At 39.8% G+C, this 26577-nt stretch overlaps 1 protein-coding gene across 1 annotated transcript in view; it reads left to right on the top strand.

The window, feature by feature from the left end:
* The first annotated feature begins 698 nt into the window (after positions 1-698).
* Positions 699-26577, top strand: part of UFL1 (UFM1 specific ligase 1) — a 67823-nt gene continuing 41944 nt past the window's right edge. Inside the window, exons 1-6 of the mRNA XM_004011263.5 lie at positions 699-809; positions 1976-2121; positions 3482-3510; positions 16668-16765; positions 17290-17404; positions 19600-19730. Of these exons, the coding sequence (XP_004011312.3) occupies positions 733-809; positions 1976-2121; positions 3482-3510; positions 16668-16765; positions 17290-17404; positions 19600-19730 (596 nt within the window). The 5' untranslated portion in view covers positions 699-732. The remainder of the gene's footprint in view (positions 810-1975; positions 2122-3481; positions 3511-16667; positions 16766-17289; positions 17405-19599; positions 19731-26577) is intronic.

Raw genomic sequence — 26577 nt, 5'->3', positions numbered from 1 at the left:
TGATGCTGGGAAAGATTGAAGGCAGGAGGAGAATGGGACAGCAGAGGATAAGATGGTTGGATGGCATCATCGACTGGATGGACATGAGTTTGAGTAAGCTCTGGGAGCTGGGGAAGGATAGGGAAGTCTGGCATTCTGCAGTCCGTGGAGTCATAAAGAGTCAGAAACGGCTGAGCTACTGACCTAAAAATATTATTGGGTTAGTCAAAACCTTCTTTCAGGTTTTCCCGTAAGATGTTAAGGGAAAATCCAAAGGAACTCTGTGACCCATAGCATGATTCCCTATGCAAATCGAACTGCCCTACGTTAACAGAGAAGAGGTAATGATAACTGCAAGTTGGGGCACAACCCCCAAATAAATCAAATAGAGGGCAGGGAAGGAAAAAAAACAAGAGTGGTTAACTTGATTATCACCGCGCCAAAATATTAGGAATAATGCAAACAAAGACTTGAAGTAACACTTTATCAACTTGGCTTTCTGGCAGTACAGAGAGGAGGCCTGGCTCTCCGCAGCCGCGCAAGGATCTCACAGCCCAGGACAAACCTCCGACGCGGGGAGGGCGGGGCTGCGGCTTTTCTGGCCCCGCCCCCCTCCGGCGCATGTCGCGCACGTCCCGTAGCTGCGTCGCGGAGAGTCTCTTGTCCCTCCGCGCGGCCCGTTCCGCCTCGGCTCCCGCGGCCTTTAGGCTGACGTGTCTGTGGTTCGTCGGCGGCTGGGCGAATAGGGCCGAGATGGCGGACGCCTGGGAAGAGATTAGGCGTTTGGCGGCAGACTTTCAGCGGGCGCAGTTCGCAGAGGCCACGCAAAGGTGCCTGACCCTCCCTCTCCGTTTGTGGAGTCCTAAATAGCCTCGGGTGGCCACTCCGGGATCAGAGGCTGCAAACCCCAGGCCCTGAACCCCGGACCTTCCCATCCCCTATCAGCGTTCCCGCCCCCTCCCTTCCTCCCAGAGGCTGGAGTGCAGTTTCCGAAATAGTTCTCGATGGGGAAGACCTAGAACATTCCTTCCCACTCCCTCCAAGCCCCAGCCAGGTGCAGACGAGGCCACCCCACCTCGACGGCTGGGGCGGGTGACACTCCTAAGACTACCCCTCTGATCCTTGCTTAACTGTTAGCAAGTCCTTGAAGCATCATTGCCTGTTATACACTTCCTGGCTTAGAGCTTGAAAGGAGAGGCTAACCCCAAAGTACAGTATTCTGCAAATACTATGTTGACTCCGTAAACATTTTGCCTTCTTGTTCACCAGTGTAGGTGTGCTAGGCCAGAGCCTTACTTCCATCTGTCATTTTTAGGGACTCCAGTCACTTGACGTTTTGGGGGGTGTGTCCTGAAAAAGCCCCGTAAATTGGCTTTTCACCTTTATGGAACACATATAATGCTAATAGAACCCTTTTTAATCTGTTGGCTACTTCTTGCCTTGTTCCTTCTGGAGCTAAAGACTTTAATCCTCTGATGCTGTGTTTTGTATCACTGCTAGCAAACGAGGACACTTAAGTGTTTGTGTATCTATCAGTTGCAAATTATGGTTGCCATGGCCTAGCCAGGTGTCCTGCTTACAAAGCTTATAGATAGGAGTGAGGCAACTGTGCATTTAATAAAAGAATTTTTTTATTTTAACTGAAGCGAAAGTGAAAATTGAACCAAAAGTAGGACGTGTTTTTTCTTCTACTTAAATTACATGTCCTTACTTTTCTATTCAGATTTGAAGATTAGAAGCATGCGTGAAAGAGCAAACTTGAAATCTACGGTAGATTTGTAACAATGAACTACATAATTTAAGTTAATGTAAACCTATTTATGCCCTAGAATTTTAAAAAATGTATTGAATTAGTATTACACGAAAAAAGATACAGATGCTGTAATATAGAACCTAATGACTGTCCAAACCTTTTAAAAACCCATTGTCATACATCTCCGTAAACATATTGAGCACTGGATGTAACATTCATTTTTAAAACTTTTGTTTCCCTCAGATTGTCAGAGCGAAACTGCATTGAGATTGTGAATAAATTGATTGCTCAGAAACAGCTAGAAGTAGTTCACACACTTGATGGAAAGGAATATATTACTCCAGCCCAAATTAGTAAAGAAATGAGAGATGAGCTACATGTTCGAGGTGGTAAGTAATTCCTTAGTTTTTTCTTCTGGTTCTTCGGAAAGGGGCCTGGGCATCACCTTTCAAATGATAAATCATAAATGATTTGGAGGTTATAGGATACCCTTCTCAATTGTTAATATGATGATCAGCCTTAATACTTTTAAACAGATTTTGGTGAACATTATATAATTTAAATGAAGTCAAATATTGTCGCTTTACAAAATCGCATTTTTTATTTTGAGTTATGTGTTCTGTTTGTGAATTAGCTGTTTCTTTTCACAGTTCTTGAATTTATTGGGTGACTCAGGTGGACTTAGCTGTCTGTTATCAGGTGATAATTATGAAAAGGGAACAGAGCTTTTAAATTACAGATCATTGAAAAGCAAGACTGTAATACCATGTCTTTTTTAAATTTTGTTTGCAAATTACAAAATAATTTAGTATGGTGTTATATCAGATTGTAGGAAAAGCTACTACAAACACAAAAAAGTTTTTGTTTCCATTGCCTTTTTGAAATATGAAGAAATTACTGAGCAAATTTAAATACTGTTTGATTAAAATAGATGCATCTGTGAAAACAACTTGTTAGATGTTATTAGATATACCCTAGGTGTTTGTTTTTTATCTTAGTGCATAGTCCTAATAAAATACTAGCTATAATTTGAAATGCTTAACAGATATTCTTTAGCTAATAAATGATAACCTACCAGTTTCAAATAATTGAAAATAATTTATCTGAATTTTGTTGTTAATAATGTCTTTGGTCGCAGTAGATAAATTATGAAGGGATGAAAATAACCCTCATTGGTCTGCCCAACTCAGTATCAGCTGATGCTGGTTATTGGTTTGATATGACAAATGGAACTTTGAAAATAAGCTATCCTCTCTATTTTAGCCATGGATACTTATTATGCTAATAACTTATCCTTGAAGACATTAATTACTGTGGCCCTGTTGGTAAAGAATCCACCTGCAATGCAGGACACCCTGGTTTGATCCCTGGGTCAGGAAGATCCGCTGGAGAAGGGAACAGTTTCCCACTCCAGTATTCTTGGGCTTCCCTGGTAGCTCAGATGGTAAAGAATCCGCCTGCAATGCAGAAGACCTGGGTTCGAGCCCTCCCTTGGGAGAAACAGCTACCCACTCCAGTATTCTGGCCTGGAGAGTTCCATGGACAGAGAAGTCTGGTAGGCTACAGTCTGGCGGGTCACAAAGAGTCGGTCACAACTGAGCGACTCTCACTTTTCACTTTCATTGTGTGCATTGCAGAAAGATTTATGCTTTGGATCTTGAAATGTCCAAAACATGGATCTGTTGGAATTTGCAGTTTGGGGCTGGTATGTACTTACTGATAACTTAAATGAATGTCTTTTCTTTAAAGGTCGGGTAAACATCGTTGATCTGCAACAGGTAAATTTCAGCTTTATAACAGTTTTTACTTTGATTTCTCCACTTTTTATGTTACTAATTTTTTCAATGCCTTAAGTAGCCACTTGATATTGGTATCATATTGTGTTTGTGAAGAAATAATTATATGACCGTCACTGATACATTTAATCAGTTTAACAAGTTTTTCTTTCTCAGTTGACTTGCTTACACTTTATTCTTTACAAAATAAACTCATAGTCACCATTTTATGTAATTATAGAGTTTATGTAATTTTGAGAGAAAAATCACTAGTTTCATGGTGACTTGTTTTTAGTATGTGGAAATTAAACCTAGAAGATATTTTTAGAAAATACAAGTGTACATGTCATCAGTAAGGGTTTTGTTGTTGTTCAGTGGCTAAGTCGTGTCCAACACTTTGCGACCTTGTGGACTGCAGCATGACAGGCCTCCCTGTCCCTTACCATCTCCTGAAGTTCACCCAAGTTCATGTCCTTTGAATCGATGATGTCATCCAACTGTCTCATACTCTTCTGCCCTTTCTCCTTTTGCCTCAATCTCTCTCATCATCAGGGTCTTTTCTAATGAGTCAGCTCTTCGCATCACGTGGCGAAAGTATTGGAGGTTTAGCTTCAGCATCAGTCCTTCCAAAGAATTTTCAGGGTTGATTTCCCTTAGGCTTGACTGGTTGGATCTCCTTGCTGTCCAGGGGACTCTCAAGAGTCTTCTCCAACACGACAATTCAAAAGCATCAGTGCTTTGGCATTCAGCCTTCTTTTCCAGCTCTAACATCTGTACATGACTACTGAAAAGACCATAGCTTTGAGTATACAGACCTTTGTCACTGTATAGGTTTGTCATAGCCTTCCTTCCAAGAAGCAAACATCTTCTAATTTCATGGCTGCAGTCACCATCTGCAGTGATTTTGGAGCCCAGGAAGAAAAAAATCTGTCACTGCTTCTACTTTTTCCCCTTCTATTTGCCAGGAAGGAATGGGACCGGATGTTATGACCTTAGTTTTCTTTAATGTTGAGTTTTAAGTCAGCTTTTTCACTCTCCTCCTTCACCCTCATCAAGAGGCTCTTTAGTTCCTCTGTACTTTCTGCCATTAGAGTAATATTACCTGCATATCTGAGGTTGTTGATAATTTCTCCTGAGAGTCTTGATTCCATTTTGTAACTCACCCTGCTCAGCATTTCGCTGATGTACTTTGCATACAGTTAAATAAACAGGCTGACATATACAGCCTTGTTATACTCCTTTCCCAGTTTTGAACCAGTCAGTTGTTCCATACAAGATTCTAACTGTTGACTTTTGGCCACATACAGGTTTCTCAGGAGACAAGTAAGATGGTCTAGTAGTCCTATCTCTTTAAGAATTTTCCACAGTTTGTTGTGATCCACACAGTCAAAGGCTTCTGTGTAGTCAATGAAACAGGTAGATGTTTTTCTGGAATTCCCTTGCTTTCTCTATGATTCAGTGAATGTTGGCAATTTGATCTCTGGTTCCTCTGCCTTTTCTAAACTCATCTTGTACATCTGGAAGTTCTTGATTCAAATACGGCTGAAGCGTACCTTGAAGGATTTTGAGCGTAACCTTACTAGCTCAAGGAAGTGAGTGCAATTGTCTGATAGTTTGAACATTCTTTAGCACTGCCTTTCTTTGGAATTCAGATGAAAACTGACCTTTTCCAGTCTTATGGCCACTGCTGGGTTTTCCAAATTGCTGACATATTGAGTGCAGCACTTTAACACCATCATCTTTTAGTGTTTTAAATAGCTTATCTGGAATTCTGTCACTTCCACTATTTTTTTTTGGTAGTAATGTTTGCTAAGGCCTACTTGACCACACTCTAGGACGTCTGACTCTAGGTGAGTGACCACACCATAGTGATTATCTGTGTCATCAAGACCTTTTTTGTACGGTTCTTCTGTGTATGCTTGCCACTAATCTCTTCTGCTTCTGTTAATTCTTTATCGTTTCTGCCCTTTATCATGCCCATCCTTGCATGAAATACTCCTTTGATGTCTGCAAGTATCTTGGAGATATCTAATCCTTCCTATTCTGTTGTTTTCTTCTGTTTCTTTGCATTGTTCATTGAAGGCCTTCTTATCTCTCTTTGCTATTCTCTGGAACTCTGCATTCAGTTGGATATATCTTTCCCTTTCTCCACTGCTTTTCACATCTCTTTCCTCAGTTATTTGTAAAGTTTCCTCAGACAACCACTTTGCCTTCTTGCATTTCTTTTTCTTTCAGATAGTTTTGGTCATTACCTCCTGTACAGTGTTACAAAGCTCTGTCCATAGTTCTTCAGGCATTCTGTCTACCAAATATAAGCCCTATAATTTATTCATCACCTTTACTGAATAATCATAAGGGATTTGATTTAGGTCATACCTGAATGGCCTAGTGCTTTCCCCTACTTTCTTTTAGTTCAAACCTGAATTTTGCTGTAAGAAGCTGATGATCTGAGCCTCAGTCAGCTTCAGGTCTTGTTTTTGCAGACTATATAGAGCTTCTCCATCTTTGGCTACAAAGAATGTAATCAGTCTGATTTTGGTATTGATCATATAGTAATGTCCATGTGTAGAGTTGTCTCTTGTGTTGGTGAAAGTGGGTATTTGCTATGACCAGTGAATTCTCTTAGCAAAGCTCTGCTAGTGTTTGCCCTGCTTCATTTTGTATTCCAAGGCCAAATTTTCTTGTTATTCCATGTATTTCTTGACTTCCTACTTTTGCATTCCAGTCCCCTGTAATGAAAAGTACATCTTTTTTTGGTGTTAGTTCTAGAAGGTCTTGTAGGTCTTCATAGAACGATTCCACTTCAGCTTCTTTGGCATTACTCGTTGGGGCATAGACTTTGATTACTGTGATATTGAATGGTTTGCCTTGGAAACAAACTGAGATCATTCTGTTGTTTTGGAGATTGCACACAAGTGCTGCATTGTAGACTCTTGTTGATTATGAGGGCTTCTCCGTTTCTTCTTTAGAATTCTTGCCCACAGTGGTGGATATAATGGTCATCTGAATTAAATTTGCCCGTTCCTATCCATGTTAGTTCACTAATTACAAAGATGTTGATGTTCACTCTTGCCACTTCTTGGTTGACCACATATAATTTACTTTCATTCATGGACCTACTTGTCAGGTTCCTATGCAATATCATTCTTTACAGCACTGGACTTTACTTTCACCACCAGACACATCCACAACTGAGCATTGTTTCTGCTTTGGCCCAGCTGCTTCATTCATTCTGGAGCTATCAATCTGGGGTAATTGCCCTCTGCTCTACCCCAGTAACATATTGGACACCTTCCAACCTGGGGGACTCATCTTTTGATATTGTATCTTTTTGCCTTTTTCTATTGTTCATGGGGTTCTCACGGCAAGAATACTGGAGTGGTTTGCCACTTCCTCCTCCAGTGGGCCACGTTTTGTCAGAACTCTCCAACATAACCCATCTGTCTTGGGTGGTCCTGCAGGGCATAGCTCATAGGTTGATTGAGTTTAACAAGCCCCTTCATCTTGACAAAGCTGTGATCCATTAGGGTGCATCAGTAAGGTACACTACACTATATGCAGGAAACTGGCCATTTTTGTGTGAATAGGTTTAATTTCTTATTTTTTCAAAAATTTTTATTTTTTTTCAGGGTATAGTTGATTTATAGTTCTTTTTTAGAATCCTTTCGCACATGGGTTATTATTACAGAACATTGGATGCTATTCCCTGTGCTATATGGTAGGTCCTTGTTAATTATTTTATACATAGTAGTGTGTATCAGTTCAGTTCACTCGCTCAGTCATGTCCAACTCTTTGTGACCCTGTGGACTGCAGCACACCAGGCCTCCCTATCCATCACCAACTCCTGGAGTTTACTAAAACTCATGTCCATTGAGTCAGTGATGCCAACCAACTAAACTATCTCATCCTCTGTCATCCCCTTCTCCTCCTGCCTTCAATCTTTTCCAGTATCAGGGTCTTTTCAAATGAGTCAGCTCTTCTATCAGGGGGCCAAACTATTGGAGTTTCAGCTTCAACATCAGTCCCTCCAGTGAATATTCAGGACTAATTTCCTTTAGGATGGATTAGTTGGATCTCCTTGCAGTCCAAGGGACTCTCAAGAGTCTTCTCCAACACCACAGTTCAGCAGCATCAGTTCTTCAGCACTCATCCTTCTTTATACTTCAGCTCTCACATCCATACATGACTACTGGAAAAAGCGTAGCCTTGACTAGACAGACCTTTGTTGGCAAAGTAATGTCTCTGCATTTTAATATGCTGTCTAGGTTGGTCATAGCTTTTGTTCCAAGGAGCAGGCGTCTTTTAATTTCATGGCTGCAGTCACCATCTGCAGTGATTTTGGAGCTCCCCAAATATAAAGTCTGCTACTGTTTCCACTGTTTCCCCATTTGTTTGCCATGAAGTGATGGGACCGGATGCCATGATCTTCATTTTCTGAATGTTCAGCTTTAAGCCAACTTTCTCACTCTCCTCTTTCACTTTCATCAAGAGGCTCTTTAGTTCTTCTTTGCTTTCTGCCATAAAGGTGGTGTCATCTGTATGTCTGAGGTTGTTGATATTTCTCCTGGCAGTTTGATTCCAGCTTGTACTTCTTCCAGCCCAGCGTTTCTCATGATATACTCTGCATATAAGTTAAATAAGCAGGGTGACAATGTATAGTCCTTTTCCTATTTGGAACTGGTCTGTTTTACCATGTCCAGTTCTAAGTGTTGCTTCCTGACCTGCATACAGATTTCTCAAGAGGCAGGGCAGGTGTTCAGGTATTCCCATCTCTTTCAGAATTTTCCAGCTTATTGTGATCCACACAGTCAAAGGGTTTGGCATAATCAGTAAAGCAGAAATAGATGTTTTTCTAGAACTCTCTTGCTTTTTTGATGATCCAGCAGATGTTGGCAATTTGATTTCTGGTTCCTCTGCATTTTCTAAAACCAGCTTGAACATCTGGAAGTTCACGGTTCATGTACTGCTGAAGCCTGGCTTGGAGAATTTTGAGCATTATTTTACTAGCGTGTGAGATGAGTGCAATTGTGCGGTAGTTTGAGCATTCTTTGGCATTGCCTTTCTTTGGGATTGGAATGAAAACTGACCTTTTCCAGTCCTGTGGCCACTGCGGAGTTTTCCAAATTTGCTGGCATATGAGTGCAGCACTTTCTTTTAGGATTTGAAATAGCTCCACTGGAATTCCATCACCTCCACTAGCTTTGTTCGTAGTGATGCTTTCTAAGGCCCGCTTGACTTCACATTCCAGGATGTCTGGCTCTAGGTTGGTGATCACACCATCGTGATTACCTGGGTCATGAAGATCGTTTTTGTATAGTTCTTCTGTGTATTCTTGCCACCTCTTCTTCTTATCTTATACTTCTGTTAGGTTCATCCATTGCTGTCCTTTATTGAGCCCATCATTTTCTTGAAGATATCTCTAGTCTTTTCGATTGTATTGTTTTCCTCTCCTTCTTTGCACTGAGCACTGTGGAAAGCTTTCTTATCTCTCCTTGCTATTCTTTGGAATTCTGCATTCAAATGGGTATATCTTTCCTTTTCTCCTTTGCTTTTTGCTTCACTTCCATTTCACTCTTTTTTAATGGCTGAGTAACATTCAACTCTGTATATGTACCACATCTTCTTTATTTATTCCTCTGTCAGTGGATATTTAGGTTATTTCCATGTCTTACTTGTTGTAAATAGTGCCACAGTGAACATTGGGGTGAATGTATCTTTTCAAAATATGCTTTCCTCCAGATGTATGCCCAGGAGTGAGATTACTGGACCATGTGGTAATTATATTTTTAGTTTTTTAAGAAACTTCATACTGTTCGCTGTAATGGTTATACCAGTTTTACATTCCCACCAACAGTGTTAAGAGGGTTCCCTTTTCTCCACACGCTGTCCAGTATGTATTGTTTGGAGACTTTCAGATGATGGCTGTTCTGATTGGTGTGAGGTTATAACTGATTGTAGTTTTGATTTGCATTTCTCTAATAATTAGTGACGTTGAACATATTTTCATGTTTTTTGACCATCTGCATTGTCTAATTCAATGAAACCATGAACCATGCCATGTAGGGCCACCCAGGATGGATGGGTCGTGGTGGAGAGTTATGACAAAACGTGGTCCACCGGAGAAGGGAATGGCAAACCACTTCAGTATCTTTGCCTTGAGAACCCCATGAACGGTATGAAAAGGCAAAAGATAGGACACTGAAAGATGAACTCCTCAGGTTGGTAGGTGCCCAATATACTACTGGAAAACAATGGAGAAATAACTGCAGAAAGAATGAAGAGATGGAGCCAAAGCTAAAATAGCACCCAGTTTGTGGATGTGACTGGTGCTGGAAGTAAAGACCGATGCTGTAAAGAACGATAATGCATAGGAACCTGGAATGTTAGGTCCATGAATCAAGGTAAATTGAAAGTGGTCAGACAGGAGATGGCAAGGGTGAACATCGACATCTTAGGAATCAGAATGATCTCTGTTAGTTTCCAAGGCAAACCATTCAATATCATAGTAATCCAAGTCTATGCCCCAACTAGAAATGCTAAATAAGCTGAAGTGGAACGGTTCTGTGAAGACCTACATGACCTTCTAGAACTGACACCAAAAAAGATGTCCTTTTCATTATAGGGGACTGGAATGCAAGAATAGGAAGTCAAGAGATACCTGGAGTAACAGGCAAATTTGGCCTTGGAATACCAAATGAAGCAGGGCAGAGGCTAACAGAGTTTTGCCAAGAGAACACACTGGTCATAGCAAACATCCTCTTCCAGCAACACAGAAGAAGCCCGGACATTACCAGATGGTCAGTACCAAACTTAGATTGATTGTATTCTTTGCAGCCAAAGGTGGAGAAGCACTATACAGTCAGCAAGAACAAGACTGGGAGCTGACAATGGCACAGATCATGAATTCCTTATTGCCAAATTCAGACTGAAATGGAAGAAAGTAGGGAAAACCAATAGACCACTCAGGTATGACATAAATCAAATTGCTTAATGATTATACAGTGGAAGTGACAAATAGATTTCAGGGATTAGATCTGCTAGAGTGCCTGAAGAACTATGGACAGAGATTCGTGACATGGTACAGGAGACAGGGAGCAAGACCGTCTCCAAAAAAAGAAATGCAAAAAGGCAACATGGCTGTCTGAGGAGGCCTTTCAAATAGTTGAGAAAAGAGAAGCTACAGGCAAAGGAGAAAAAAAATGATATACCCATTTGAATTCAGAGTTCCAAAGAATAGCAAGCAGTGATAAAAAAAAAGCCTTCCTCAGTGATCAGTGCAAAGAAATAGAGGAAAACAACAGAATGGGAAAGACTAGAGAGCTTTTCAAGAAAATTAAAAATACCAGGGAAACATTTCATGCAAAGATGGGCTCAATAAAGGACAGAAATGGTGTGGACCTAATAGAAGCAGAAGATAGTAAGAAGAGGTGGCAAGAATGCACAGAAGAACTATACAAAAACGATCTTCGTGACCCAGGTAACTGTGATGGTGTGATCACTCACCTAGAGCCAGACATCCTGGAATGTGAAGTCAAGTGGGCCTTAGAAAGCATAACTGCAAACAAAGCCAGTGGAGGTGATGGAATTTCAGTTGAACTATTTCAAATCCTAAACAGTGATGCTGTGAAAGTCCTGCACTCAGTGTGTCAGTAATTTTGGAAAACTCAGCAGTGGCCACAGGAGTGGAAAAGGTCAGTTTTCATCCCAGTCCCAAAAAAGCCTATGCTAAAGAATTCAATATACCACACGGTTGCACTCATCTCACACTCTAGGAAGTTAATGCTCAAAATCCTCAAAGCTAGGCTTCAACAGTATGTGAACTGTGAACTTCCAGATGTTCAAGCTGGATTTAGAAAATGCAGAGGAACCAGAAATCAAATTGCCAACATCCACTGGATCATCAGAAAAGCAAGAGAGTTCTTGAAAAACATCTGCTTCTGCTTTATTGACTATGCCAAAGCTTTTGACTCTGTGGATCACAACAAACTGTGGAATATTCTGAAAGATGGGAATACCAGACCACCTGACTTGCCTCCTGAGAAATCTGTTATGCAGGTCAAGAAGCAACATTTAGAACTAGACATGGTTCCAAATCAGGAAAGAAGTATGTCAAGGCTTTATATTGTCACCCTGCTTATTTAACTTGTATGCAGAGAACATCATACGAAATGCTGGGCTGGATGAAGCACAAGCTGGAATCAAGATTGCCGGGAGAAATATCAATAACCTCAGATAAGCAAATGACACCACCCTTATGGCAGAAAGTGAAGAAGAACTAAAGAACTGCTTGATGAAAGTGAAAGAGGAGAGGGGAAAAGTCAGCTTAAAGCTGAACATTCAGAAAACTAAAATCATGGCATGCAGTCCCAACACTTCATGGCAAATAGATGGGGAAACAGTGGCTGATTTTATTTTTGGGGGCTCCAAAGTCACTGCAGATTGTGACTAAGCCATGAAATTAAAAGACCCTTGCTCCTTGGAAGAAAAGGTGTGAGCAACCTAGACGTATTAAAAAGTAGAGACATTACTTTGCCAACAAAGGTCCATCTAGTCAAGGCTAACTGTTGCTTCGTTACCTGCATGCAGATTTCTCAAGAGGCAGGTCAGGTGGACTGGTATTCCCATCTGTTAAGAATTTTCCACAGTTTGTTGTGATCCACACAGTCAAAGGCTTTGAAATAGTCAATAAAGCAGAAATAGATGTTTTTCTGGAACTCTCTTGTTTTTTTGATGACCCAACGGATGTGGCAATTTGACCTCTGTTTCCTATGGGGTCTATGGTAACATTAATGGTGAATTACAAGGGAGACCTTCCCAACCTGATGCGCTGCCAGGGCCCTGGTCCCTGTGGTGAGCCCCTGCCAACCCATGCCTCCCTCCACAGGAGACCATCCAACCCTAGCAGGTAATTTTGGTTCAGTCACCTGCTGGGTCACTGCTGCTTTCCTCTGGGTATTGTTGCCTGCAAGATTTTGTTTGTGCCCTTCAAGATTAGAGTCTCTGTTTCCCTCAGTCCTGTGGAAGTCGTGCAAACAAATTCCACTGGCCTTCAAGGCCAGATTCCCTGGGGGTTCCCGTTCCTTTTGTCAGATCCCCAGGCTGGGAAGCCTGATGTGGGGTTCAGAAGCTTCACGACAATGAGACTACTTCTTTGATATTATTGTTCTCCAGTTTGTGGGTCACCCACCCCGCAGGAATGGAATTTTATTTTATAGTGATTGTGCCCCCTCCTACCATCTTGCTGTGGCTTCTTCTTTGTCTTTGGACATGGGGTATCTTATTTGGTGGATTCTAGCATTCTCCTGTCAATGGTTGATCAACAGCTAGTTGCAGTTCTTGTGGTGTTGCAGGAGGAGATGGGTACACATCCTGCTACTCTGCCATCTTGAACTGAACAGCACTGATCTTAGTTTTTTGAATGTTGAGTTTTAAGCCAGGTTTTTCACTCTCCTCTTTCACCTTCATCAAGAGGCTCTTTAGTACCTCTTCACTTTCTGCCACTAGGGTGGTATCATCTGCATATCTGTGGGTGTTGATATTTCCCCCAGAAACATTGATTCCTACTTGTGAATCATCTAGCTCGGCATTTCACATGGTGTGCTCTGCATATAAGTTAAATAAGCAGGATCACTATATACAACCTTGATGTACTCCTTTCCCAGTTTTGAACCAGTCACTTGCTCCATGTAAGGTTCTAACTGTTGCTTCTTGACCTGCACACAGGTTTCTCAGGAGGCAGGTAAGGTGGTCTGGTATTCACATCTCTTTCAAGAATTCTCCACAATTTGTTGTGATCCACACAGATTAACTTCAGCAATATTATCCAAAGACAAAGACATGTACTGGAGACATACATAAATCCAGACTAACAGAGATCTCTCAGTTTCTACTCAAGGTTTAAAATGCCTCTTTGCATTTTTGTTTTTTTCAACCTTGGCTTGAAGTTCTACTAATTAATCCAAGGGCAAAGTCCCAGGAAAAGTGGGCTGTGTTTGTATCTCAAGGACATAGTAAGAGTTAACTTCACGCTTTCTTCTAGGTGTGTTTTCTCTCAAAGTCAGAATTCCAAAGGAAAAAAAAATATTTTAACAAGCTTACTTTCTCTAATTGCTTATACAAAAGAACCAGTTTTGTTGAGAAGTGTCTGTTTTAAGTCTTCCACCTACTTTTTGATTGGCTTGTTTATTTTTCTTAAGTAAGCTGCATGAGTTGCTTTTATATTTTGGAACTTTAACCCTAAGAAAACCATAATTCAAAAAGATACATGTACCCCAGTGTTTATTACAGCACTATTTACAGTAGCTAGGACATGGAAGCAACCTAGATGTCCATCGACAGATGAATGGATAAAGAAATTTTGGTACATATTAACAATGGAATGTTACTCAGCCATGAAAAGGAATGCATTTGAGTCAGTTATAGTGAGGTGGATATACCTGTAGCCTGTTATACAGAGTGAAGTACATTATTAATGCATATATGTGGAATCTAGAAAAGTGGTACTGATGAACCTATTTGCAGGGCAGGAATAGAGATGCAGACATAGAGAAAATACTTGTGGACAGAGTTGGGGAAGGAGAGGTGGGACAGATTGCGAGAGAAGCATGAAACATTTTTACACATTACCGTGTGTAAAATAGATAGCTAATAGGAAGTTGCTGTGTAACACAGGGAACCCAAAGTGGTACTCTATGACAACCTAGAGGGATGGGATGGAGTTGGAGGAGGTTCAAGAGGGAGGGGAACATATGTATGCTTATGACTGATTCATATTGTTGTATGGCAGAAGCCAACACGATATTGTAAAGCAGTTATCCTCCAATTAAAAACAAATTTAAGAAAGAACCAATTTTGCAATGTCAAAAGAGTTTTAACCAGTTTTCTCTGGAATCTAAAGAATATTGTGGTTTCACAGTGTCAAAAATTATCTTTTTTTTGTATTCATAGTTATATAGCTAAAATTTAGACCAAATAGTGCTTAAACTGACACTAATAAGAGGGGCAGACTGGCTGATGAAATGTCGTCCCAGGGGTACCGTCAGTGGTGTTTATAACTGAAAGTGGACAGAAAGAACAAAAAAACTTAGTGTCCTGGGAGCGTTTTCAAGGGGTGTTTCTTTGGGTTTAGAAGGAGATCCTCCCATGTTGAATAACCTGCAACCGAGAACAGCGCTCCTAGAAATGAAGTCCAGCATCCTGGAAACATTACTAGGAGGCACCTGTAGGGGATTCATAACATCCTCTGAATTACCTTTGATCTTTATGCTGATGGGCTTTGGAGCATCCTCTACTCCCTCACTGGTTTCTAACCAGACATCTCTGGTCAGCTTTGGTTCCTTTCAAGGTGCTGTCCCTCCCTGCCTATGGTGGACATTTGAACCAGTGCAAAACAGTTGCCAAGTTTTCCCTTAAGCCTTTATAGACAACAGATCTCCCCTGTGTCCTATAACAAGATTTCCTACACTGGGGTATACTCCTCAGGATTGAGTATTTATAAAATCTATGTTGTGATCTACTGAGAATTGGCCAGACTCACTAGGCTGTCCATAGCAGTGTATGGGTTGCCAAAGCCTGGGGTCAGGGTGAGGGGGGCAGCTGAGAAGTAAAAGGAAAAACTCTTGGAGGAATTGGAGTTGAGAAGCATAATTATTTCAGATGTGTGTAACAAAGACAAGACCTCAGGGAACCTGTGCATTCAGCCTGATGAAGACAGCACTGGCAGTTTAGAAATAAAAAGCAAAAGATCTTTTCCCAGGAGGATGTTGAACATATGTAGTGAAAAACAGGCCCTTCTGTGCAAGATAAGTAGGAAAGAAAGGCACAATCCAAATGAGAAGCAAGGAAGATAGTGCACGCAGAGATCTCTTGCCATAGTTGAGTGAGACCTGCAAATTACCTTGGCAGCAATCCGAATCATGGCACCAGATGATGTTGCCAAGTGAGAGGACCTTGGTTCTTTTCTTCTTCAGAGAAAGAATTCCACAAAGAGACATTTTAAAGCAGACACAGAATTTATTGGAAGCACAGTACATGCAAAGAGAACAAAGAAGCAGTCTATTTAAAACAAAGCAGAAATACACACACAGGAAAGAGTGTGGGTGTCCACCCTAATGAGGAGCATCCCAGAGAGGTGATTTAAATCACTTATATGGAAGCAGTTTTTCCTGGGTTTTTTATTTCCTCTGGCCAGTCATCTTTCTTCATTTCCCACCTCAGACTTGACCCAAGGTTCTTCCTGATATACTTATGCATCTTTTTGCCAAGATGGATTCTAGCATGAAAGCCTATAGGAGATTGACAGCACCTATTATGGGATAGTGCCCCCTCCCTTTTTGACCCCCAAGTCTTTCTACACATGTGCAGTCCTGGAGATCCTGACCTCAGGAGTGATAGATGCAATCATCTTATTTCTTGATTCCAGCAGAGCTCAGCTTCTGCTGTTAACTTTATCCTTGAAATGTCTAGGGGAAGCAAAGGTCCAGTTTACTCCACTTGACAATCTCCAGCTGTTCAGCTCAGGGACCGATCTACCTCCTACCTCAGAACCATGAGCCAGGATCTGCTGAGAAACCTCATTCACGACGCTGACAGTGGGTTTGGCTGACTTCTTTGCAAGCCCATGGATCACACCATGGGCTGAGATGTATCAGCAGTCTTGACCCCCTGAGTGCTGGCCTGCAGGGCCTCTGTTGAGTGAGAGAATCAGGGCTGGGATGGTCCTTGGGCCAGGAGGCTCCCTATGGGGCAGCAGTCCAGCGATTGCTCAGAGGCAGTGGGCAGTTTGGGTCATAGACTCACAGACTCACTGCATGATGTCAGCAGGTCAGGACCTGCTTGTTGCACTGCTTCAGGCGCTCCCTCTCACTCCTGTCTGCCTTCCTGGGGACTAGGTAGGACTCTGGAGGTGAAAAGACCTTCGAAGTTGTGTGATTTTTGTAGTGCAAGTTTTCTTAGCGAGTGAAAGTGTACAGATTCAGAATTGAAAGTGAATAAGCAATAAGCCCCTAATTGTTTGAGATTTTTTATAATATTTCAAATCAATTTGAAATTCATCTAAGGGGAAGAAAATTTTCATTTTTTTCAAAGTTCTAAAATATATAATTTCAAATTTAAAAACAACATGAACTTACCACTAATAGAATGTGTACTTCTTTTCCAGGTAATTAATGTGGATCTGACTCATATTGAAAATAGAATTGGTGACATTATTAAATCAGAAAAACATGTTCAACTAGTATTGGGACAACTGATAGATGAGTAAGTACAATAATTGAGAATACTTTTTTGTGTTTCTTTTTTTGTAAGTTTATACTTAAATTTAGAATAACTGTGGCACTATGGCATTTTTTAGTACTCTTCTAGTACTGATTTTCATTATTGTACATAAAAAGTAAGTGCTTACTTGTGTGGAATACTTGGAAATAATATGAACTTTTAATTTTTTCTGTTGTTTTAAAGTAACACAAAACATAATTTTTATGATCTTTCTTATGTGAGCTTAACTCTGAAAGCAGAATTGTTAAAAAGTCCTAATGAAAATGACTGTAAAATTTTAATTGTTGAAAACAATTTCAGCATTTATTTGATTAACCTTCCATTTAGTTACATTGATAAGAAAAATTTCAAAATATGATTAATGAATGGTGTTTACCTAAATATACCATATTAATTACTTTTGGGGAATGCCTTATTGCAGCAGAAATTAAACAAAAAGATAGAGGGAAATTATTATTCCTAATTGAGTTTTTCCTTTTTTTTTTTTTTTTCTAATTTAAACTAAGGAACTATTTGGATCGTTTAGCAGAAGAAGTAAATGATAAATTACAGGAAAGTGGTCAAGTAACCATAGCAGAACTGTGTAAAACCTATGATCTTCCTGGAAACTTTCTGACACAGGTATTTTTTTTCCTTATTGGTATAATTTGTCTTTTCAAATAAATGCCAAGTTTGAAAGGGTGGGAAAAAACTAGACTTACTATTGTTTTTTTGCAAGCATTTTGACTATTTCCTAGTTTTGACTATGTTCTAGCAATATATTTGGGGGATACTTAAACATTGATGGCTCTGATAAGATTGTTTAGAAGTGATTTTAATCTTCCTGAACCCAGAGATACCCTAAACTTAGTAGACTTAAGGTCTTGGCCTGCTTGGATGCAGTAGCAAGTATACCAGAAGTGTATATCTTTATTGAATGCTTCTTTAGCAAGGATATCTTCAGTTCTGATCGCTAGTTATAATTTAAGAAACAGCTGATGAAGATTATAATTTATAAGAGGTGCTACTGGCATCTTGTGTGGTAAAGGTCACAGATGCTGCTGAACATCCTGCAGTGCACAGAGCATCCCTTCCAAATAGAAAATTTTCTTCCCCAAATGTCAATAGTACCAACTTCTTTTGATGTCACTTTTTTTCGTCTAAACTGAGAGCATGATAGGGAGAGGAATTTAAGAATGGCTTATAGTCTCTTAATTTTTGGTACTTGCGTCAATACTCAAATCAAATTATCTTTATAAGTTAAATTACAATGGTGCCTGAAAATAGAGGCTATTTCCTTGTTTGTTATTTCAGTTTTCTTAAAGTTGTTTAACGTTTTAGAAGCCTGTTTGGAACAGTGGAAGTTAAACAGACCATGATTTGAATTCTGTCTATGACACTGCTTAGTTACCTAGGGTCAAAAAAATTATTTTTATGCTTGTTTGTGCTTCAAGTTACATATCTGAAAATGGGAATAATTGTCTCTCATAGATGTCAGTGAGGTGTCATATACATGGTTTATCTGGTGAAATGGCTGGCCTAGAGGAAGTACTCAATAAATGATGGTTTTGTTTATATATTTACTGGAACAAATAAGGGAGGGAAAAGCCAAATCATTTTAGGTATACTTTAAGAAAATCCATCTTACAGAAATTACCAAACCATAATTGCATGAGATTAATTTCTGATGAAACAGATTTACTCACTCATTTTAAGTGGGTGATTTCTCCTCATTGCATGTAAAATACCATTGAGCATATAGATCTGTTTTACAAAGCATTTCAGGAGACTAAGCTCCTGAGCAAGTATATGTAAATTACAGAAGATAAAATGAGCAAATACATGTAAATCACAGAAGGCAAAAAAAAGATATTTTTAGTCAGTTTTACATTAAAATATCAGAACAGATCAAGTGGTTTCTTATTGTGCTGCTGATACATTTTAGAAATATATATGGTTTCTTTTTTCAGTTTTAATTTTTCTCAGTATCATAGGCAGTATTGTAAAAGCTCACTAAGAAGTTGTTTGGGGGACTTCCCTGACAGTCCAGTGGATAAGACTCTGAGCTTCCAATGCTATGGGCACGGGTTTAATCCTGGCTCACGGAACTAAGATCCTGCATGCCTCATGGGACGGCAAAAAAATAGATCCTTAGAAAAAGTTGTTTGAAAAGCATTTTTCTGTACCATAGAAGTATCAGCCAGGCTGACTCGAGTAGATTTAACTTGTCCTGGAAAGGGAAATACATCCAAGCTTATTTCATAAACCTGATCCCAGTCATAGTGTAGCTGTGGAGAAATGCCCTCCTCAGGTTACCAAGAAATCAGGTTGTCTGTCAGTATAGATTTATGGACAGAGTTTGTTAATATTTGCATCACAGAGTATAACTTTTCAGGTCTTATGTATCCCTAGGTTGCAGAATCTTGGGATAATATTTATTTCTCTGTTAGTATTAACAGTTCCATATAGGATCCTCTCCAGGATCCTTGTAAATGTCTTAGTTGTCTGTGTTTCAGGCTGCCTATATCTGGAAAACTGGTTAATCTCTTTTATTTTACCCTATAAATAGGCCTTATTAGCAGGTAGCTGAGTTTTTTAACATATCAGTTATTAGACTCATTCAATTCTTGTTTTCACCATAAGATTATGAAGTTTCCTAGATCCTAAGTCTTCATTTTACTTTATATATCTTGTTAATTCATGCTTGCTGAAATTATTCAATCATAGGATTAATACAGCATCAGCATGCAGCATGACTTTAGTAAACTTGTACAAATGTAAATCTGTAATTTTGTTCTATCTTTTTAATAAGAATTTTCATCCATCTTTACCCTCAGGCACTAACTCAGCGACTAGGTAGAATTATTAATGGACACATTGATCTTGATAACAGAGGAGTAATATTTACTGAAGCTTTTGTGTCTAGACATAAAGCACGCATCCGTGGACTGTTCAGTGCTATTACCCGGTAAGCAAGTTTTAAAGTATGTGTGTTTTTACATTTCTTTGATCATTGTTTGCCTTTTTTTTTTTTTCCCTTAAATCTTATTCAGGACCCTAGTTTATTAAACAGAAGGGGAACTTCCATGAAATAGGAATGGGGATTCCAGACTCTAGAATGTGTCTACATTCTCTCCAACCCACATCTCTTTCTTCTACCTTCACCACCCTTAAGATCCCAAATGCACTTCTGCAGAATACTCAGATCATATATAGTCACTCTGGGATCGTGGAAAGAGCTTGCAGTCAGAAACCCTTGGGTCATAGCTCTATCATATAGTAACCATGTGACCCTGAAGAGGTAAGTTAGTTACCTGACTTCTTTGAGCCTCAGATGGTGCTGGATGACTTTAGAACTCTTTATTAAATAAAATTCTAGTAGTCTAATGAATAACCATTGTACTTTCAAAATCACTTTTAACTGAATGTTTGGGGCCTCTGTGACAAACTCCAGCGTGGAATTAAGAAAACCTGCATTCTCAGTTTTCTCTTTTCTCCTGTGTCATTAAATTTATCTCAGTGGTTTTTTTGGTCCCCCAGCATATAAATGTCCAGATTTCTCCATTTTAAAACAATCAAACCTCTCTTAACCCTGGATTCCATTCCGTCTACCATCTTGTTTATTCCTTTCCTTAAAGCGAACCATCTCAAATTGATGTCTACAGTTATTGTCTCAGTTTTCTTACCTTCTGTCACTTCTCAGCTTACCCATCTGGCTTCTTCCACTTACACAGCAATGATGTCAGTCTCGTTAAATCTAATGGGTATTTCCTGTCCTTGTTTTACTTGACTTTGTAGCACCATTTAACTCCAATTATATCTTCTTGAAATGTTCTCCTCTCTCTTTTTTTTTTTAACACCACACTTTCCAGCTTTCTTCTTAACCTCTTTTGGCTGTGCCTTATAAGTCAGCTTTTCCGGCTCTTCCTCCATTCACTAGTCTTGAAAGTTTTCTTTCAGGCCATCTTCTCTTCTCAGTCCTGCACCACCTGCATAGGTGCTTTTACTTTTAAGTTCCAGACACGTACAACTTATACAGTATCTCCATTAAAGTGTTTTACCAGTGCCTCAAATTCAACATATTTAAACTAACTCGCTGTCTTGAGCTGTCCCACTCCTCATGTCTTCTGAATTCTTCCACTTGTGTTTCCATTATCAGTAAACGCCATCATCAGGTTGGTTTTGCCAGAAACCTGGGAGTCATCCTTTATGCCACCTTTCTTTCACCTCCGTTTCCGTAACACATCTTTTGAAGTCATAGTCTAAATATTTATGTAATCTTTACTTCTCTGACATCACTGTTCTCACCAATTCAGGCCATTTTTCACTGGACTGTTTTAGTAGCTTTCTAACAAGTCCCTCCTCTTCTGTTCTTACTATGTTTCAGGATGCTCTTTTGCATGAAAGCCACAGTGATTTCCTTTTGTCATTCAGTAAATCAGACACGCTGATTGACTACCTGATACATGCAGGGCCCTAGTAGAACAAAACACTAGAAGGTTAGAAGAGAGAGCTCGCAATCTAATGCAGTAGTATTCTTTCTCTCTCTTTTTTTTAATCTCACACTTATATTAATAGAAAAGTTGAGAGAGAACCTTTTTTTCAAATTCTGTCCCATTTGAAAGTAGCTGACATTATGTCCCATAACCAAAAATACTTTAGTCTGTTTCCTACAAACAAGGGCAGTGTCCTATAAAACTACAATACAAACATCAAAATCAGAAAATTGACCTTGATCCATTACTACCATCCAATCTTTGGATCCCATTTGTGATTTACCAGTTGAATCCTAATAGTATTGTATATAGAAAAAGAATCACATATTGCAGTTCAGAATCACATATTGCTTGTACTTTTCAAGTCTTCTTGGTCACTTTCAATCTCGAATACCTACCTTACTTTGATGAGAATATTCATTCTTTCCTTTCTGCTACATTTTTCTACTGATAATTCAGGTTATTCATCATTGGCAGGAATATCACAGAAGTGATTATATGTCTTTGTCATTGAACCCTATCAGGTGGCATGCAATTTAGATTTTTCCAATTACTGATGCTGCTGTGTTGTGCTCAGTCGTGTCCGACTCTTTGCAACCCCATGGTCTGTAGCCTGCCAGGCTTCTCTGTTCATGGGATTCTCCAGGAAGAATACTGGAGTGGGTTGCCATTTCCTTCTCCAGGAATTACTGATGAGGTGCATTGTAACTTCTTAATAAGAATGTATATAGATTTCTCATTAAGGTTTTTTGTTTCCCTTTATAATTATTTGTGGGGAGGGCAATTTGAGATCTTGTGAGTTACCCTGTTTTTCATTAGATTTTCAATTTATTCACTTATTAAATCACTACAGACTTAAGGCTTTCTATATTATTCTTTGGCTTATAATCCATTGTTATCATTATTTAGATTTTCAAGTTGGCTCTGATTTAGGTTAGTGGAATGCCCTTCAGCCTGGCTTCTTTGTTCTTTTGACATTTCTCAATCTTTCCAACACTTTTTTTCTTTCTGATATGCAAAGAAGTTCCAGGCTCAGGTTATCCTTTGCCTGTTTGACCTTAGAATCAGCCATTTTAGTAGAGTATTTAGAAACCAAGATCTGGACACTAGATTGTTTATTGCTGTTTGGGTTGTTCCTGCTCCCAGGCCCTCAGCAGACAAGCTAAATGATACACATGGGAAGACAGGGAGACCTGGCATCCATGGGATCACAAAGAGTTGGACACAACTGAGTTGCACAATGACAACATACATGTATACCCCTATATATATATTTTCTTTTTTGCATTTTTATTTTTGTGTATCAAAACCATGAGTTCACACTGAAGTAGTTAGAAGAATGAGATATGTAGGTAAACTACATTGCAATTCCAAGTTGAAATAAAAATCCAGCAGCTAAGTTTCATTTGTACTGAAAAAGCTAGAAATTTTGTGCAGTCCAATTAAACTTTTATTGAACATCCACAATAATTTATGCACCCAGTAGTTTTAAGGTAAAGTTCTTCAAGGAGCCCTTTGCACGTTTGTAGGAATACATTCAGGTAGAAAGGAACAGAAAATAAAAAACATGAGAAGCTTGTAATAAGATAAACAGAGGAGAGCAAAATTCACAGAGCATGTAATTGGACCTAATTGGTTTGTTGTTGTTGTTGTACAGTTGCCAGGTTGTGTCCAACTCTGCAACCCATGGACTGAAGCACACCAGGCTTCCCTGCCCTTCACCATTTCTTGGAGTTTGCCCAGGTTCATGTCCATCGAATTGGTGATGCCATCCAACTATCTCATCTTCTGTCACCCTCTTCTTCTGCCTTCAATCTTTCCTAGCATCAGGGTCTTTTCCAATGAGTCAGCAGTTCACATCAGGTTAGCCAGAGTATTGGAGCTTCAGCTTCCACATCAGTCCTTCCAATGAGTATTCAGGATTGATTTCTTTTAGGGTTGACTAGTTTGATCTCCTTGCTGTCCAAGGGACTCTCAAGAGTCTTCTCCAGCACCACAGTTCAAAAGCATCAATTGTTTGGTGCTCAGCTTTCTTTATGGTCCAGCTCTCACATTGATACATGACTACTGGAAAGACAATAGCCTTAACTATACAGACCTTTGTCAGCAAAGGGGTGTCTTTGCTTTTTAATACACTGTCTAGGTTTGTCATAACTTTCCTGCCAAGAAGCATTCCTTTCTTAATTGCATGGCTGCAGTCAACATCCGCAGTGATTTTAGAGCCGAGGAAGAGGAAATCTGTAACTACTTCCACCTTTTCCCTTTCTGTTTGCTGTGAAGGGATGGAGCCAGATGCCATGATCTTAGTTTTTTTTAATATTGAATTTTAAGCTGGCTTTTTTGCTGTCTTCTTTAATCCTCATCAAGTGGCTTTTTGCTTCCTCTTTGCTTTCTGCCATTAAAGTGGTATCATCTGAATATCTGAGGTTGTTGATATTTCTCCCAGCAATCTTGATTCCAGCTTGTGACTCATCCAGCCCAGCATTTCGCATGATGTGCTCTGCATAAAAGTTAAAGAAACAGGGTGATAATAAACAGCCTTGTCATATGCCTTTCTCAATTTTGAACTAGGTCTTGACTCGCCTACAGGTTTCTCAGGAAATAGATAATACGGTCTGGTATTCCCATCTCTTTAAGTGTTTTCCAGTTTGTTATGATCTACCAGTCAAAGTCTTTAATGTAGTCAATCAAACAGAGGTAGATATTTTTCTGGAAGTCCCTTGCTTTCTCTGTGATCCAGCAAATGTTGGCAGTTTAATCTCTGGTTCTTCTGCCTTTTCTAAACCCAGTTTGAACATCTGTAAGTTCTCAGTTCACATACCACTGAAGGCTAGCTTGAAGGATTTTGAGTATAACCTTACTAACATGGGAGATGAATATAATTGTCCAGTAGTTTGGACATCTTGTAGTACTACCCTTGGGATTTGGGATGAAGATTGAAGTTTTCTAGCCCTGAGGCCACTGCTGGATATTCCAAATTTGCTGACATACTGAGTGCAGCACTTTAATAGCATCATTATTTAGGATTTTAAATAGCTCTGCTGGGATTCCGTCATCTCCACTGGCTTTACTGGCAGCAGTGCTTCCTAAGGCCTGGTTGACTGCACACTTCCAGAATGTCTGGCTCTGGGTGAGTGATGACACCAGCATGGTTATCTGGGTCATTAAGATCTTCTTTGTACAGTTCTTCTGTGTATTCTTGCCATCTCTTCTATATCACTTCTGCCTCTGTTAGGTCCATACAGTTTGTGTCCCTTATTGTGCTCCTCTTTGGATGAAATGTTCCTTTGATATATCCAGTTTTCTAGAAGAGCTCTCTAGCCTTTCTATTCTGTTGTTATCCTCTGTTTCTTTGCAGTGTTCATTGAAGAAGGCCTTCTCCTCTGACCTTGCATTTCTCTCAAACTCTGCATTCAGTTGAGTATACCTTTCCCTTTCTCCCTTGCTTTCAATTCTCTTCTTCCCTCAGACAGCCACTGTGTAAAGCCTGCTCAGACACTTTGCCTTCTTGCATTTCTTTTTCTTTGGGATGGTTTTGCTCACTACCTGCTGTACAATATTACGAACCTCTGTCCATAGTTCTTCAGGCACTTTATTTACTAGATCTAATCCCTTGAATCTATTCATCACCTCCACTGTCTAATCATAAGGGATTTGATTTAGGTCGTACCTGATTGGCCTCGTGGTTTTCCCCACTTTCTTTAGTTTAAGCGTGAATTTTGCTAGAAGGAGCTGATGACCTGAGGCACAGTCAACTCCAGGTTTTGTTTTTGCTGACTGTACATAGTTTGTCCATCTTCGGCTACAAAGAATGTAATCAGTCTGATTTTGATATTGACCATCTAGTGATGTCCATGTGTAAAGTCGTCTCTTGCTTTGTTGAAAAAGGGTGTTTGCTTTGACCAGTGTCTTCTCTTGGCAGAATTCTGTTAGCCTTTGCCCTGCTTCGTTTTGTACACCAAGGCCAAACTTGCCTGTTACTCCAGGTATCTTGACTTCCTACTTTTGCATTCCAGTCCCCTCTGTTAAATAGGACATATTCTTTTGGTGTTAATTCTAGGAGGTCTTGTAGGTCTTCCTATAACTGGTCAACTTGAGCTTCTTCCACATCCGTTGGGGCATAGACTTGGATTACTCTGATGTTGAATGGCTTGTCTTGGAAATGAACCAAGATCGTTCTGTCATTTTTGAGATTGCACCCAAGTGTATTGCATTTTAGACTCTTCTGTTGATTTTGAGGACTGCTTCGTTTCTTCTATGGGATTCTTGCCCACAGTAGTAGACATATGGTCATCTTAATTCACACATTCCCGTTCATTTTAGTTCACTGATTCCTAAGATGTCAGTGTTTTCTCTTGCCATCTCCTGCTTGACCACATCCAATATACCTTGATTTGTGGACCTAACATTCCAGGTCCCTATATAATTCTTTTCTTAATAGTATTGGATTTTACTTTCATCACCAGATACATCCACAACCAAGCATCACTGCCGCTTTGGACCAGCCACATCATTGTTTCTGGAGCTATTATTAGTAGTTGTCCTCTGCTCTTCTCTGGTAGCTTTTTGAACACCATCCAACCTGTGGGCCTTGTCTTTCGGTGTCATATCTTTTTGCCTTTTTATACAGTTCATTGGGTTCTCATGGCAAGAATCGTGGAGTAGTTTGCCATTCCTTCCTCCAGTGGACCACGTTTTGTTAGAACTCTCCACTTTACCCATCTGTGTTTGTGGCCCTACATGGCATGGCTCATAGCTTCACGGAGTCTGACATGCCCCTTCACCACCACAAGTCATCCATGAAGGGGCTACTTGGTTTCAGGAACTGTAGATAATTTAGCTGAATATTTAGGTAAAATAATAAAACCAAATTGGCCTATATAGAAATTTGGTAAAAATAATAATCAAAAATCCCCATACAGAGGTTTTAAATATTAAGTCATATTTTGATTTAATATTTTCTGCTCTCCTAGGTCTGTTATATGGAAAAATTATAATGTCTTAAATAGTCAACAAGAGAAGGTCAAGTAGTTTGAATAACTTAAAAGTCTGTTAGTCATATTTTTGTTGTTCAGTTGCTCAGTCATGTCCCACTCTTTGTGACCCCATGGTCTGCATCATGCTAGGCTTCCCTGTCCTTCATATTTCCCAGAGTTTGCTCAAACCCATGTCCATTTAATTGGTGATGCCATCCAGCCATCTCATCCTTCTTCTCCTGTCCTCAGTCTTTCCCACCGTCAGGGTCTTTTCCAATGAGTCAGCTGTTCGCAAAATGTTGGAGCTTCAGCATCAGTCCTTCCAATGAATATTTAGGGTAGA

This window comes from Ovis aries, chromosome 8, assembly GCF_016772045.2.
Source record: "Ovis aries strain OAR_USU_Benz2616 breed Rambouillet chromosome 8, ARS-UI_Ramb_v3.0, whole genome shotgun sequence".
Classification (NCBI taxonomy): Eukaryota; Metazoa; Chordata; class Mammalia; order Artiodactyla; family Bovidae; genus Ovis; species Ovis aries.
This window is presented reverse-complemented; position numbering and strand designations above follow the sequence as displayed.